General features: G+C 37.2%; 1 protein-coding gene across 4 annotated transcripts in view; it reads right to left on the reverse strand.

Moving 5' to 3' along the window:
* The window catches only part of BNIP2 (BCL2 interacting protein 2), a 369,692-nt gene that overhangs the window by 87,676 nt on the left and 267,322 nt on the right, over positions 1-14,694 (reverse strand). For all 4 annotated transcript variants that reach the window (XM_053717569.1, XM_053717570.1, XM_053717567.1 and 1 more), the window contains exon 7: positions 12,969-13,100. In XM_053717569.1, coding sequence (XP_053573544.1) covers positions 12,969-13,100 — 132 coding nt within the window. The remainder of the gene's footprint in view (positions 1-12,968; positions 13,101-14,694) is intronic.

A 14,694-nucleotide genomic window follows, 5' to 3' on the forward strand; every position in this document is an offset into this window, starting at 1 on the left:
ACAAGCAAACTGCCAAGTGGAAAAATAATGCCCAAATATTTATTCACTCAGTACCTCAGAAATGCAAACGATTCTACATTCCAGCAAAAACGTTTAACATGAATTAAATACCTATTAAAAGGTTTAATGTACTTTTACAGAGTAATTCCGGTGAAATACCATCCCCAGAATACTGAAGTGTAGGTATACATACATGTCATTATAACGGTATGGCAGGATTTTCTCATCAATTCCATTCAGAAAATAAAAACTGCTACATACCTCAATGCAGATTCAACTGCCCGCTGTCCCCTGATCTGAAGCTTTTACCTCCCTCAGATGGCCGAGAAACAGCAATATGATCTTAACTACTCCGGTTAAAATCATAAGAAAAACTCTGGTAGATTCTTCTTCAAACTCTGCCAGAGAAGTAATAACACGCTCCGGTGCTATTGTAAAATAACAAACTTTTGATTGAAGTTATAAAAACTAAGTATAATCACCATAGTCCTCTCACACCTCCTATCTAGTCTTTGGGTGCAAGAGAATGACTGGAGGTGACGTAGAGGGGAGGAGCTATATAGCAACTCTGCTGGGTGAATCCTCTTGCACTTCCTGTAGGGGAGCAGATAATATCCCAGAAGTAATGATGACCCGTGGACTGATCACACATAACAGAAGAAATAAGTTACCCATTTTTCTCAATCTAGTGTGAGCAAGCTGGTCATCTGATACAATTTTTTTCACCCGTAATAACTGGCTCTTAGGGAGACTATTAATAAGAGGTGGATAATGAGCACTTTCATACTTCAATAGATTTTTTTCTATCGCTGTCCTTCCTGTATAGATCAACTTTTAATTCCCTACCACTCTTCTGAATTGTGGTATCCAAAAAAAATCAATAGAATCCTCGCTGCACACCAATTTAAGTTTAATGTATCTAGTAGAGACGTTGAGGTCTGCTACAAAAGCCTGCAATGAGTCCATGTCGCCCCCCATATGCCAAAAATGTTGTCTATATATCTAAACCAGCCCAGCATAATCCATATTCTTGGAATGCTTTCTGAGTGTATACAAACCTCTCTTCGTAGATATTCATAAAGACATTGGCATATGTGGGGGCGACATTGGATCCCATTGCAGTGCCCTGACATTGAATGTAAAAAGTATCTTGAAAAAGAAAGTAATTGCAGTACAGGACCAACTGTAATAGCTTGAGAATGAACTCACATTGAAAATTAGAGAATTTACCACTGGTGATAATGGTTTGTTTCATCGCACCCATACCACTCTCATGTGTAATTGATGTATATAGCGATGTCACATCTAATGAAAATAGAATAAATTTATCACTTTGTAATTCCAAAGAATCTAACTTTGTTATAAAATCTCCGTTATCTCTGATATAAGACATAGATTGAGTGACAAAAGGTCTTAACACTTTGTCAAGATATTTGGACACATTAGATAGAATAGAATCTGTGCTGGCCACTATAGGGCGCCCTGGAGGTGTACATCTATCCTTGTGTATTTTGTGCAGTGTGTAAAGGACTGGTATGGAGAATGTATCCGGTATTAAAAACATTTGTTCTTTCAAAGAAATCAGTCCATTACACAATGCCCTATTCACACAATCAAGACATTTCTTAATCCCAAAGGATGGATCAGTATTTAAAGATTTATATACATTCTGATCTGTAAGTTGTGTATTAATTTCTTGTATATATTATGTCTTATCTAGGATGACAGTGACACCACCCTTGTCAGCCGGTTTGCAAATAATATCTTTATTACCCTTTAAATTAGACAAAGCTAGCCATTCAGCCTTAGAAAAATTACTCTGGATGTTAGACAATGGAGATATATGACTTTTCTCTTTCAATGTATTAATATCCCTTAACACTAACTGTATAAACGTTTCAATACTATTATTATAAGCATTAGGTGTAAAAGAGCTTTTGTTTCTTAAATCTAAAGCATTTAGTGATAAAGGATCATACACAGATGACATCTCATTAGTTCTCAATGAACTGTCAGTTTTAGTCTCTATTGTAGCGAAATGTGCCTTTAACTTGATGTTCCTAAAGAAGGCATATAGATCTTGTTGTAATTCAAAAAAGTCACACTTTGCGACAGGACAAAAAGACAGTCCCTTCTGCAACACTTCCTTCTCAATGTCGGTCAGAGAATATCTAGAAATATTTACCGTTAGTTCCGGTTGCTCTGGTGATCCTTGCTGCGGGGTTACCCTCTGGGTTTCCGGTTCTTTCAAAGCGGAGTTCTTTTTGCCTGCGGCGATGTTTGCGGCCACCTCGCTTCCATCTGAGTCCCCCGAGGAATTGGCTGATGACGATTGGCTAGTGTTACCATCACGCATACGGCGTTGCCTACGCCAATGAGGTGTGCCCGGTCTCCTATCATCGTAGGTGTCCTTCTTCCAACGATAGACATTGTTGTTACGATAATCTTCTTCATCCCTGTGGAATTTTTGTCGCTTACGACTCTCTATAGATGTTTTTAACTCTGTAATCGTTGTTTTAACAGATGACAGAAGTTTGTCCAGATCTTCAGATGACAATGAGGCTTTCAACATACTCTCCAATCGTGTCAGCTCCTCCTTCTGTACATCAAGTTCCTGCTGTAAATATTCGACTGTAAGAACCAGCAAGTCGAAGGAGCACTTGTTAAGTATGTGAGTAAATTTTTCGCAATACTATTTGTTTTCACACATAAGAGTGGGTCTGACATTCATGCGCAGACCTCTTGGAATACGCCGGACTCTGTAATATTCCGCCAAAGTGGTGGCGTGTAAGTCATAGGCTAGATTCTTTTTAGATATTCTCTCAAATTCTCTTGAAGAGTTTTCAACTGGTGGGGTTTGTAAAAATGTTCTTGAGCCCCGCACCAGAGTCGTAATCCGTGAGGCTTCTAAGTCACTGTAAGTAAAAGTTTTACTTAAAGGTTCAGTCCCATTTATTTCCATTGTATTTCCACTCCTTAGTAACAATGTCCGAAATCCTCTTAGGGACCGGAAAAACATCAGTGTAGGCAGGAACCTCTAGAAATCTGTCCATTTTACACAATTTCTCTGGAACTACAATAGGGTCACAATCATCCAGAGTCGCTAAAACCTCCCTGAGCAACAAGCGGAGGTATTCTAGTTTAAATTTAAAAGCCGTCATATCTGAGTCTGTCTGAGGGAACATTTTTCCTGAATCAGAAATCTCTCCCTCAGACAGCAAATCCCTCACCCCCAACTCAGAACATTGTGAGGGTACATCGGATATGGCAAATAAAGCGTCAGGGGGCTCAGAATTTGTTCTCACACCAGACCTACTGCGCTTCCCCTGCAACCCAGGCAGCTTAGATAAAACCTCTGTGAGGGTAGTATTCATAACGGCGGCCATATCTTGCAGGGTGAAAGAATTAGACGCACTAGAAGTACTTGGCGTCGCTTGTGCGGGCGTTAATGGTTGTGACACTTGGGGAGAATTAGATGGCATAACCTGATTCCCTTCTGACTGAGAATTATCCTGCGACATACTTTTAGTAGCTAAAATATGTTCTTTGCAATTTATTGACCTTTCAGTGCATGAGGGACACATTCTAAGTGGGGGTTCCACAATGGCTTCTAAACATATTGAACATTGACTTTCCTCAATGTCAGACATGTTGAACAGGCTAGTAATGACTACAAACAAGCTTGAAAACACTTTATTTATTGAAAAAAATAATCTTAAAAAACGGTACTGCGCCTTTAAGAGAAAAAAAGCATACACGTTCTGCAAAACTGCTTTAAAATACACCAATTTTTTCAAATTTTTGATATAAGACTCAATTTGTGTAGTTAAGTTTGCCCCACAAAAAAAACAGTTAACCCTTTATTGTGCAAACCGGGTTGATAATAGGCCTAAATCCGGAAAAAACATCCCCAGCACCTCGCAACAGCCCTGCTGTGGCACCTACCTGCCCTCAGGGATTGGAAAAATGGGGTTAAAGTTTCGATTTGGCCCAATACGTCCACAAGGGCCCTCCGGAGTTGGAGCTTGCTGCTTTCTAAGTAAATACAACTGCGCATCTGAGGCGCAAAAATAGGACCCGCCCATCTCACTCGATGTTTTTACAGCCTCAAAGAACCGCACCAGAGCGGTTTTAAACTAGCCATGTGGATTCTGAGACCCAAAAAAAAAAGCCAAGTGTACCCTCAATAAAGTTGCCAAAAAAAACGTTATTGCCCCAAAAAAACGTTAACAGCACTCCCAGTTCACAAAACGTTTGCCCACAAACATTCAAAAACTCAGTGTCAACCATTTTTTAATTAGCCCCTTATGCAAGCTTAGTAATACCCTTCTATAACTCTTAGGATTACTGCTTACCCTTACCCTCATGGGGATACTGTCAGCCCTTCTGAAATACACAGTCTCTCCAGAAAAAATGACTGAACATACCTCACTGCTATATAGCATGAAAACGTTCCTCACACTGAAGTTTCTTGTACCCCTCAGCCTCTGTGGGAACTGCTCTGGATCTTAGTGACAAATGCTAAGATCATCAACCTCCAGGCAGAAGTCTTCATCCATCTGCTGCCTGAGAGTAAATAGTACACACCGGTACCATTTAAAATAAACTCTTGCTTGAAGAAAATAAAAACTAATATTTTATCACCTCTTTCACTTTACCCTTCCTAGTACTTAGAGTAGGCAAAGAGAATGACTGGGGGGTGGAGCTAAGGGAGGAGCTATATAGACAGCTCTGCTGTGGTGCTCTTTGCCACTTCCTTTTAGCAGGAGGATAATATCCCACAAGTAAAGGATGAATCTGTGGACTCATCGTACCTTATAGGAGAAATTTACAATTATTAACTAAATAATTCATATTTAAAACTAAATACATACTTACCTGTGAAATAAAAACTAAGCTAGCTACAATATAACAGTTATATTGTAGCTAGCTTAGGTTTTATTTTTATTTCACAGGTAAGTTTGTATTTATTTTAACTATGTAGACTAGTTAGTAAATAGTTAACTATTTACTAACTACCTAGTTAAAATAAATACAAACTTACCTGTGAAATAAAACCTAACCTGCCTTACACTAAAACCTAAAATAACCACACAAAAAACAAACTACCATTACAAAAAATAAAAAAACCTATTAAAAAAAATAATCAAATGATCAAAAAAAAAAAAGATTAATCCTATTCTAATACCCTTAAAAAAACAAAACACCCAAAATAAAAAAAAACCCTACTCTAGAATAAACTAGGACATTGCCCTGAGATAACCAGCTTTTTTACTTTAAAAAGAATACAAACACCCCCTAACACTATACAAACCCCCACCCCCAAACTACCAAGGGCCCTTAAAAGGGCCTTTTGTAGGGCATTGCCCTAAAATAAACAGCTCTTTTACTTTAAAAAAAAAAAAAAACAACCTAAAAATATACAACAAATTATCAAAAATAAAAAAGAATTACACCTTATCTAATAGCCCTATTAAAATAAAAAAGCCCACCCAAAATAAAAAAAACCTAGCCTACAATAAACTACCAATTGCCCTTAAAAGGATTTAAGCACCTCTCATTCTATTGGCTAAATCGAATTAGCCAATAGAATAAGAGATGCTTAAATCGTATTGGCTGATTTGAATAGCCAATAGGATTTTAGCAGCCCTAATTCCTATTGGCTGATTCAAATCTTTCAGCCAATAGGAATGCAAGGGACACCATCTTGGATGACGTCACTTGCATTGAAGTTCCACTTTACGGCGGCGACCATAAGAAGATGGTGTTCCGCGCTGGATGTCTTCAGAATAGACCCGCTCCGCGCCGGCTGGATGAAGATCGAAGGGGCCGTCTTGATGAAGACTTTGCCGGCTGGATGAAGATAGAAGAGGCCGTCTGGATGAAGACTTCTTGCCACATGGATGAGGACTTCGCCGGCTGGATGGATCCTTCAAGCGGGACTTCAACAACTATAAGTGGATCGTCTGGGGGTTAGTGTTAGGTTTTTTTAAGGGGATTTTTTGGGTGGGTTTTTTTTTTAGTTTAGGGTCTGGGCAGTACAAGAGCTAAATGCCCTTTTAAGGGCAATGCCCATACAAAAGGAAATGTATGCTTACCTGATAAATGTATTTCTTTTTTGACATGATGAGTCCATGATCATCTAATTTCTATTGGGAATATCTCTTCTGCCCAGCAAAGAGCACCACAGCAAAGCTGTTAAATATCACCTCCCTTTCCTCCCAACCCAGTCATTCAACCGAAGTAAAGGAGAGAAAGGAAGTAACCAGGTGCAGAGGTGTCTGAAGTTTATATATACCAGCACCCTGTCTAAAAGAACAGGGCGGGCCGTGGACTCATTGTGTCAAACAATAAATAAATTTATCAGGTAAGCATAAATTTCCTTTTCTTTTTAATGACACAATGAGTCCACGGATCATCTAATTACTATTGGTAATCAATACCCAAGCTAGAGTACACAGATGATACAGGAGGGACAAGACAGGGAACCTAAATGGAAGACATCACTGCTTGAAGAACCTTTCTCCCAAAAGAGGCCTCAGCCGAGGCAAAAGTATCAAATTTGTAGAACTTTGAAAAAGTGTGAAGAGAGTTGCAGCCTTGCAAATCTGTTCCACAGAAGCTTCATTTTTGAATGCCCATGAGGAAGCAACAGCCCTCGTGGAATGAGCCGTAACTCTCTCTGGAGGGTGCTGTCCAGCAGTTTCATATGCAAAACGTATTATACTCTTCAGCCAAAAAGAAAGAGAAGTAGCTGTGGCTTTCTGTCCCTTACATTTTTCCTGAGAAAACCACAAACAAAGGCAGAAGACTGACGAAAATCCTTAGTCGCCTGCAGGTAGGATTAGGTAGGATTAGGACACAAGGAAGGAACAACAATCTCCTGATTAATGTTCCGGAGTGAACAGAAAGAGCGCGCAATCACTTGCCTTCCTGAAGTACCTCCCATTGTGGGCATGCCAATAAGGAATCTCCTGGTCGGCTATTATAAGTTATAAAACCGCCGGGGGATGAGAAACCACCGTTCTTATTAAAGGCCCAGGCGGCTGAAACGCGTAGAACTTTGCTCACTCTTTGTTATACCTTACAACACTGTTGGATCAGACGGGTAGTAGGTCAGGTACTTCGAAATACTCTCAAATACAGAGTAATTTCCAAAAGTATAATTCCTGACCCATGATCTACTTGCCTCCCAACTCTGCTCCAAAGTCTATTCTATTCTAAAATCTACCCATGCTGTGAATTAGACACAGCTAACAACATACACACAATTGAAGGTATTATTGACCCTTGCACCGGAACATATCAATAGCGGGAAAATTTAGACGCAACTCATCAGAACTGAACGCTCAGGATTGGATTCTATGTTTGTCAGCTCTTTTTCGGATACAACAACCTACTAAGGTACTTTGTCTTCAGTTGGATAGATGTGTAGTAGGTCAGGTACTTCAAACTATTCACACAAAATCTGAGTAGTATCCATAAGTATAATTCCTGACCCATGATCTACTTTCCTCCCAACTTCACTCTACATTTGCATTTCCACTGTGAACCAGTATACCAAACCTAAGGACATTATACTATAATCATCAAAAGTGCCGACACATAGCCTCAGTGCACAGGAGCCAAACACACAGGAATAAAGCCTTTGCTAAAAACAGATACAACATATCACATCCGGATTGGAGACTGTTACATTAAATTGAAACGTATATTGGAATCAAATACGACAACTAAGTAGCTACTTTTCCACAACTAACTTTAATAGTTAACCTTCATCCTGTTTTGAGAGTCTCGATCGATTCCGTGATTAATTGTCTAAAGGTATTTTAAATATTTATATATTCATTATATTTCTTGCTGAAGATTTGGTTTCTTCTATGATAAACTATTATATATCAGTTTTTAGTTACCTATAGTAATATCCAATCAAATTTAACCCATTTTTTTTAGTAAAATTGTCTCTTTGAACTTAGATGCCGGCATCATATTAATTGTATAGTTCATGTATTGTATATCTGTTGGTTGTGGGGGTAGTGGGTTTTACTGTTGGGAGTGGTGTTTGTATTTTTTTTTACAGGTAAAAGAGCCGATATCTTTGGGCAATGCCCTGCAAAAGGCCATTTTAAGGGCAATTGGTAGTTTATTGTAGGCTAGGTTTTTTTTTATTTTTGTTGGGCTTTTTTATTTTGATAGGGTTATTAGATTAGGTGTAATTCTTTTTTAATTTTGATAATTTTTTATTTTTTGTAATTTAGGGTTTGTTTGTTTTTGTAATTTAGTTAGTTTTTATTTTTTGTAGGTAGATACTTTTTGTAATTTTTAGAGTAGTGTTAGGATTTTTTATTGGTAGTTTAGTTTTATTTATTGGTAGTTAGTTTAATTTTAGTTTAATCATTATAATAGTTTGTTAGTTTAAAATATTTTTTTTTCATTTGACAGGTAAGTTTTAATTTAAGATAGGGAAATTGTAATTTTAATATAAAGTTAGGTGGTCGTTAGGTTTAGGGGTTACTAGTTTAAATTTGTTTATTTCGTTGTGGGGGCTTTCGGTTTAGGGGTTAATAGGTTTATTATAGCGGCGGTGTGGGCGGACGGCAGATTAGGGGTTAATAATATTTAAAAAGTGTTTCTGATGCTGAAGGGCAGCGGTTTAGGGGTTAATAACTTTAGTATAGTGGTGACGATGTCGGGGAGCGGCGGAATAGGGGTTAATATTTTTTTTTAGTGGTGGCGATATCGGGATTGGCAGATTAGGGGTTAATAAATTTATTAGTGTTTGCGATGCGGGAGGGCCTCAGTTTAGCGGTTAATAAGTAGTTTATGGGTGTTAAGTGTACTTTGTAGCAGTATAGTTATGAGTTTTATGTTAAAGCTTTGTAGCGTAAAACTCATAACTGCTGACTTTAGATGGCGTTATGGATCTTGTGGTTTTAGAATGTAACGCTCACTTTTTAGCCTCAACGCAAAACTCGTAATAGCAGCACTATGGGAATCCCATGAAAATACATCATTTTTACGTGTGCGGGACTGACGTTGCGGTACAGGCTAAAAGGTGTGCGGGTACACCTATACCGACAAAACTTGTAATGGCTGCAGTGTTGTTTTAACACTGAAAATACCATATTTTAAGAGTTACAAGCCGCAACACAAAACTTGTAATCTAGCTGAAACAAAGCTGTCACTGGGGAAACATTTAGTTGCATATTCATCTGCTGTAAAATAAACCATTATGGCACTCATGAAATGTAAACATAGTGAAACAAAGTGATTGAGTTTGGTGAAAACATCACGTCATCACACGATCTTTAACACTACTGAGTTTCATGAGCAAAAACTGAGAAGCATGCTAAAGGATAACAAGGATATGACTCATAGCTAAGAGTGACACAAGCCTGGTATCCACTACCAAGCTTGGTGGATCAAGGTCACGCGACCAGGGGAGCGCCCAAAACTTACACAGGCACCAGATCGGCTGTTTGGAAAACTACTGCAGGCTATCGTCCTAGTTAGAGCATGGATTAGCAGTAGCGGTAAGAAGCCACTAGTTGAAAGTGTGTGGGGCAATATATTGGATATAGTATATTATATAAGATACATTATTATTATCAATTGGTAAACAGAGTTTTCCTAATAAAGGTGGAACAAGTGTAACCATTATAGATACACAAGGTTATATAGAATCTATGGATAATTTTTACTTATTTGCGCAAACTTTTTAGTTTTTTTTTGGGGGGGGATACCGGTATCTTATAGAATAATTACTATTTTCATACTTTTGCACGTTTTTAACCTATATGTGTTATAATACATTTTTGTGGATTTCAATCTGAGGCCTAGATTACGAGTTTTGCGTTACGGTGTAGTATGGCTATTGGCTATTATGAGTCGCAGCGCTATAGGCTGTAATGCAAGTATTTTAGCCTTAGCACAACCATCCATTCTGCACTCAATAGCGCCGTATTACAGGTTGTGCGGCCCAGCTAAAATGCTTGCGTTACAGCCTATACCGACAAAATCCATTATGCTATCTGTTATATATTTTGCAAAACAAAAATGTTTCACAAAACTCATAACTAAAATGTTACAAAGTACACCAACACCCATAAACTACCTATTAACCCCTAGAGTGCCACCCCCAGCATTGTACATACTGTACTATAATAAATTTATTAATCCCTAATCTGCTGCCCACCCACATCGCTAACACTAAAAAAAAAAAAAACTAATAACCCCTAAACCGCTGGCCCCTAACATCGCCAACACTAAATAAACCTATTAACCCCTAATCCGCAGCTCCCCGACATCGCCAACACTAAATAAAGCAATTAACCCGTAAACCGCCAGCCTCCCACATAGCAACTAATAAACCTATTAACCCCTAAACCACCAGCCCCCCACATCATAACTAATAAACTAAAACTATTAACCCCTAAACCACCAGACCTCTACATCGCAAAACACTGAACTAAACTATTAACCCCTAAACATAACACCCCCTAACTTTAAATTAAAAGTTAAAATATAACTATCTTTAAAGGGACATGCCACCCACATTTTTTCTTTTATGATTTAGAAAGAGAATGCAATTTTAAACATCTTTCTAATTTAGTTATATTATCTAATTTGTTTTATTCTCTTGATATTCTTTGATGAAAAGCATATCTAGATATGCTCACTAGCTGCTGATTGGTTGCTGCACATAGAAGCATCATGTGATTGGCTCACCATGTGCATTTCTTTTTCTTCAAATAAGGATATTTAAAAAATGAAGCTAAATAAATTATGGAAGTAAATTGTAATGTTATTTAAATTTCTATTCTCTATCTGAATCATGAAAGAAAGATTTTGGGTTTAGTGGCCCTTTAAATAAAAAAATAATAATAAGATTAAACTATAAATAACTATTCTAAAAAACTACCTATTAAAAAACCTAAATTACAAATTTAAAAAACCTAACACTACCAAAAAAATAAACAAATCTAACATTACAAAAAATAATAAACACTAAAATTATGAAAAATAATAAACGAAATTATCAAAAATAAAAACAATTACACATAATCTAATAGCCCTATAAAAATACCCCCCCCTCCCCAAAATAAAACACCTCCTAACCTAAAATAAACTACCAATAGATTTTTTATTTTTATAGGGCTATTAGATTAGGTGTAATTGTTTTTATTTTTGATAATTTCGTTTATTATTTTTTGTAATCTTAGAGTTTTTTTATTTTTGAATTTTTTGTAATCTTCAATTTTTTTATTTTTTTCGTGGTATTAGGTTTTTTTTAAATTTGTAATTTAGGTTTTTAATTTGCCATATTTTTTTAATTGGTATTTTTTCTTTTTAAATTTTATTAGAATAGTAATGTTAGGTTAATTTATAGTTTAATCTTAGTTTTTTTTTTATTTCACAGGTAAGTTTTTTTTAATTTAAAGTTAATTATACAGTAACTTTTAATTTAAAGTAAGGGGTGTTAGGTTTAGGGGTTAATAGTTTAAATTAGTGTTTTGTGATGTGGGGGTCCAGGGGTTTAAAGGGTTAATTTATTAGTTACAATGTGGGGGGCTGGCAGTTTAGGGGTTAATAACTAGTGTAGGCGATGTCGGGGAGCATCGAATTAGGGGTTTATAACTTTATTTAGGTGTCAGCGATGTCGGGGTAGCAGCGAATTAGGGGTTAATAACTTTATTTAGGTGTCAGAAATGTCGTGAGCGGCAGATTATGGGCTAATAACTTTAGGTGTCATCGATGTCGGGGAGCGGCGGATTAGGGGGTTAATAACTATTTAGTGACGTGATGTCTGAGGCGGCAGATTAGGGGTGTTTAGACTAGGGGTTTATGTTAAGGGTGTTAGGTTTAAACGTTACTTTCTTTCCCCCATAGACATCAATAGGGTTTGCGTTACAGCGATTTGCCATTCCGCGATCACAGGTGTTAGATTTTTTTTTCTAACACTCTCTCCCCATTGATGTTTATGGGGGAAAGTGTGCATGTAAACTCAGACCTGGGCTTTTGTGCCGTTTGGAGCTTAACGCACCATAACGCACAACACAAGGAGGTTTTTCAGTAACTCGTAATGGCAAAGCTATTGAAAGTGTGGTACTGCTCATTTTATTGCGTTATTCATGCACCCGGTATAGCGCAAAATTTGTAATCTAAGTGTTATTTTGGTAATGGTACCTCATAATTATAGTGTGGTATATAACAGACAACTTTCCTCTTACATTTGCACCGGAGAAAAACCAAAATATTTTTGAATATACTGTATACTATAGAATTTTTTCAAGCTATTTTTATGTGACTTGGACAATTTTATTTGTATTGGAACTGCTATGCCTCCCTGAATAGTGCTGCTGGGTGAAGATAGTGTGCTCTAGTATCTCAGGCCACAGCAGGAAAGGGGATATTGCCACTTTGCACATTAAGGGCTAGATTACAAGTTGAGCACAAAATATCGCTTCCGCGAGAGGGACATTTGCCCTCAACTTGATAATACCAGCGCACGCAAATGTGCGCTGGTATTACAAGTGAGGTTGTGTTTGCATTGCATTCACAAGAGTGCACTTCCATAGGCTCCATAAGCACTTAGCGCAGCAAATATAAATATACAGTATATGACTATATAAATATATATTTACTGGGAACACACAGTTACCATAGACCACAATGTAAAGGCAATTTTCAGTGTCATATTTTTTTTTTAAACACCCCACACCCGCCAACTTTAGCCCCCAAAAACTGCTCAGTGCAGTGTTTTTTTATATCAAAACTAAACTATACTTTAATTTGGGGCCAAGTGGGGCACTTTTAAAACATTTAATTAAAAAAATGAAAACTGAGTCATGTTTATAAAAGATGATGTTAACACTAGAAATTCTATTAGTAGCAGACTACAGAATATGGATGCATGTAATGAAAATGGGTTCAGAAAATAACAATGATAAAGTGAAACAAACTCTTACCTTCTATCAATTTGCTGATAACATTTTCTAAGCCATCCTAAGCTTGGCATTTTCCGTCGTGTTGTGGCTCCATTTAAATAAACTATCATGTAGTTTTCAGCGACTAACATTTCCAATGTGCCAATAACATACCTGGAGATAATAGATTGTCACAGTTATTTATTTGTTATAAAAAAACTCTTGTTATATGCTTTTTATTAATATATGTAATATGAAGTTATTATTTTGTTTCTCAAATATATAAATACAGAATCTAGACCTTTACTGCTATAGCGTGCACCAATATAGCAAAGAAAAACAATTATAGTGATAAAGGTTAATAATGCCACTCGTGTTTAGGATTAAAACTTGATTCTCATAAATAAATGTACCAATATTTAAAGTGAATCTCAAATTTTGCATTAAAAACATAATTTATGTAAGAACTTACCTGATAAATTCATTTCTTTCATATTAGCAAGAGTCCATGAGCTAGTGACGTATGGGATATACATTCCTACCAGGAGGGGCAAAGTTTCCCAAACCTCAAAATGCCTATAAATACACCCCTCACCACACCCACAATTCAGTTTAACGAATAGCCAAGAAGTGGGGTGATAAAAAAGTGCGAAAGCATATAAAAACATAATTTATGCTTACCTGATAAATTTATTTCTCTTGTAGTGTATCCAGTCCACGGATCATCCATTACTTATGGGATATATTCTCCTTCCCAACAGGAAGTTGCAAGAGTCCACCCACAGCAAAGCTGCTATATAGCTCCTCCCCTAACTGCCATTACCAGTCATTCGACCGAATACATGCAGAGAAAGGAAAACCATAGGGTGCAGTGGTGACTGTAGTTTAATGGAAAAATTACCTGCCTTAAAGTGACTGGGCGGGCCGTGGACTGGATACACTACAAGAGAAATAAATTTATCAGGTAAGCATAAATTATGTTTTCTCTTGTTAAGTGTATCCAGTCCACGGATCATCCATTACTTATGGGATACCAATACCAAAGCTAAAGTACACGGATGATGGGAGGGACAAGGCAGGTACTTAAACGGAAGTTACCACTGCCTGTAAAAAACCCTTTCTCCCAAAAATAGCCTCCGAAGAAGCAAGGTATCAAATTTGGTAAATTTGAAAAAGTATGAAACGCAGACCAAGACTCCGTCTTGTAATCTGTTCAACAGAAGCCACATTTGAAAAAGGCCCAAGTGAAAACCACAGCTCTAGTAGAATGAGCTGTAATCCCTTCAGGAGGCTGCTGTCCAGCAGTCTCATAAGCTAAATGAATTATGCTTTTTAACCAAAAAGACAGAGAGGTTGCTGAAGTCCTTTGACCTCTCCTCTGTCCAGAATAGACAACAAACAAGGTGAATGTTTGATGAAAATCTGTAGTAGCTTGTAAGTAAAACTTTAAAACACGAACCACGTCCAAATTGTGTAATAGACGTTCCTTCTTTGAAGAAGGATTAGGATACAAGAATGGAACAACAATCTCTTGAGTGATATTCTTGTTAGATACCACCTTAGGTAAAAACCCAGGTTGGTACACAGGACTACCTTATCCGTACGGAGAACCAGATAAGGAGAATCACATTGCAACGCAGATAACTCGGAGACTCTATGAGCCGAGGAAATAGCTATCAAAAAGGAACTTTCCAAGATAGAAGTTTGATATCTATGGAATGAAAAGGTTCAAATGGAACTCCTTGAAGAACCTTAAGAACCAGCTTTA

The sequence above is a fragment of the Bombina bombina genome, chromosome 6 (genome assembly GCF_027579735.1).
Source record: "Bombina bombina isolate aBomBom1 chromosome 6, aBomBom1.pri, whole genome shotgun sequence".
NCBI classification, from domain to species: domain Eukaryota; kingdom Metazoa; phylum Chordata; class Amphibia; order Anura; family Bombinatoridae; genus Bombina; species Bombina bombina.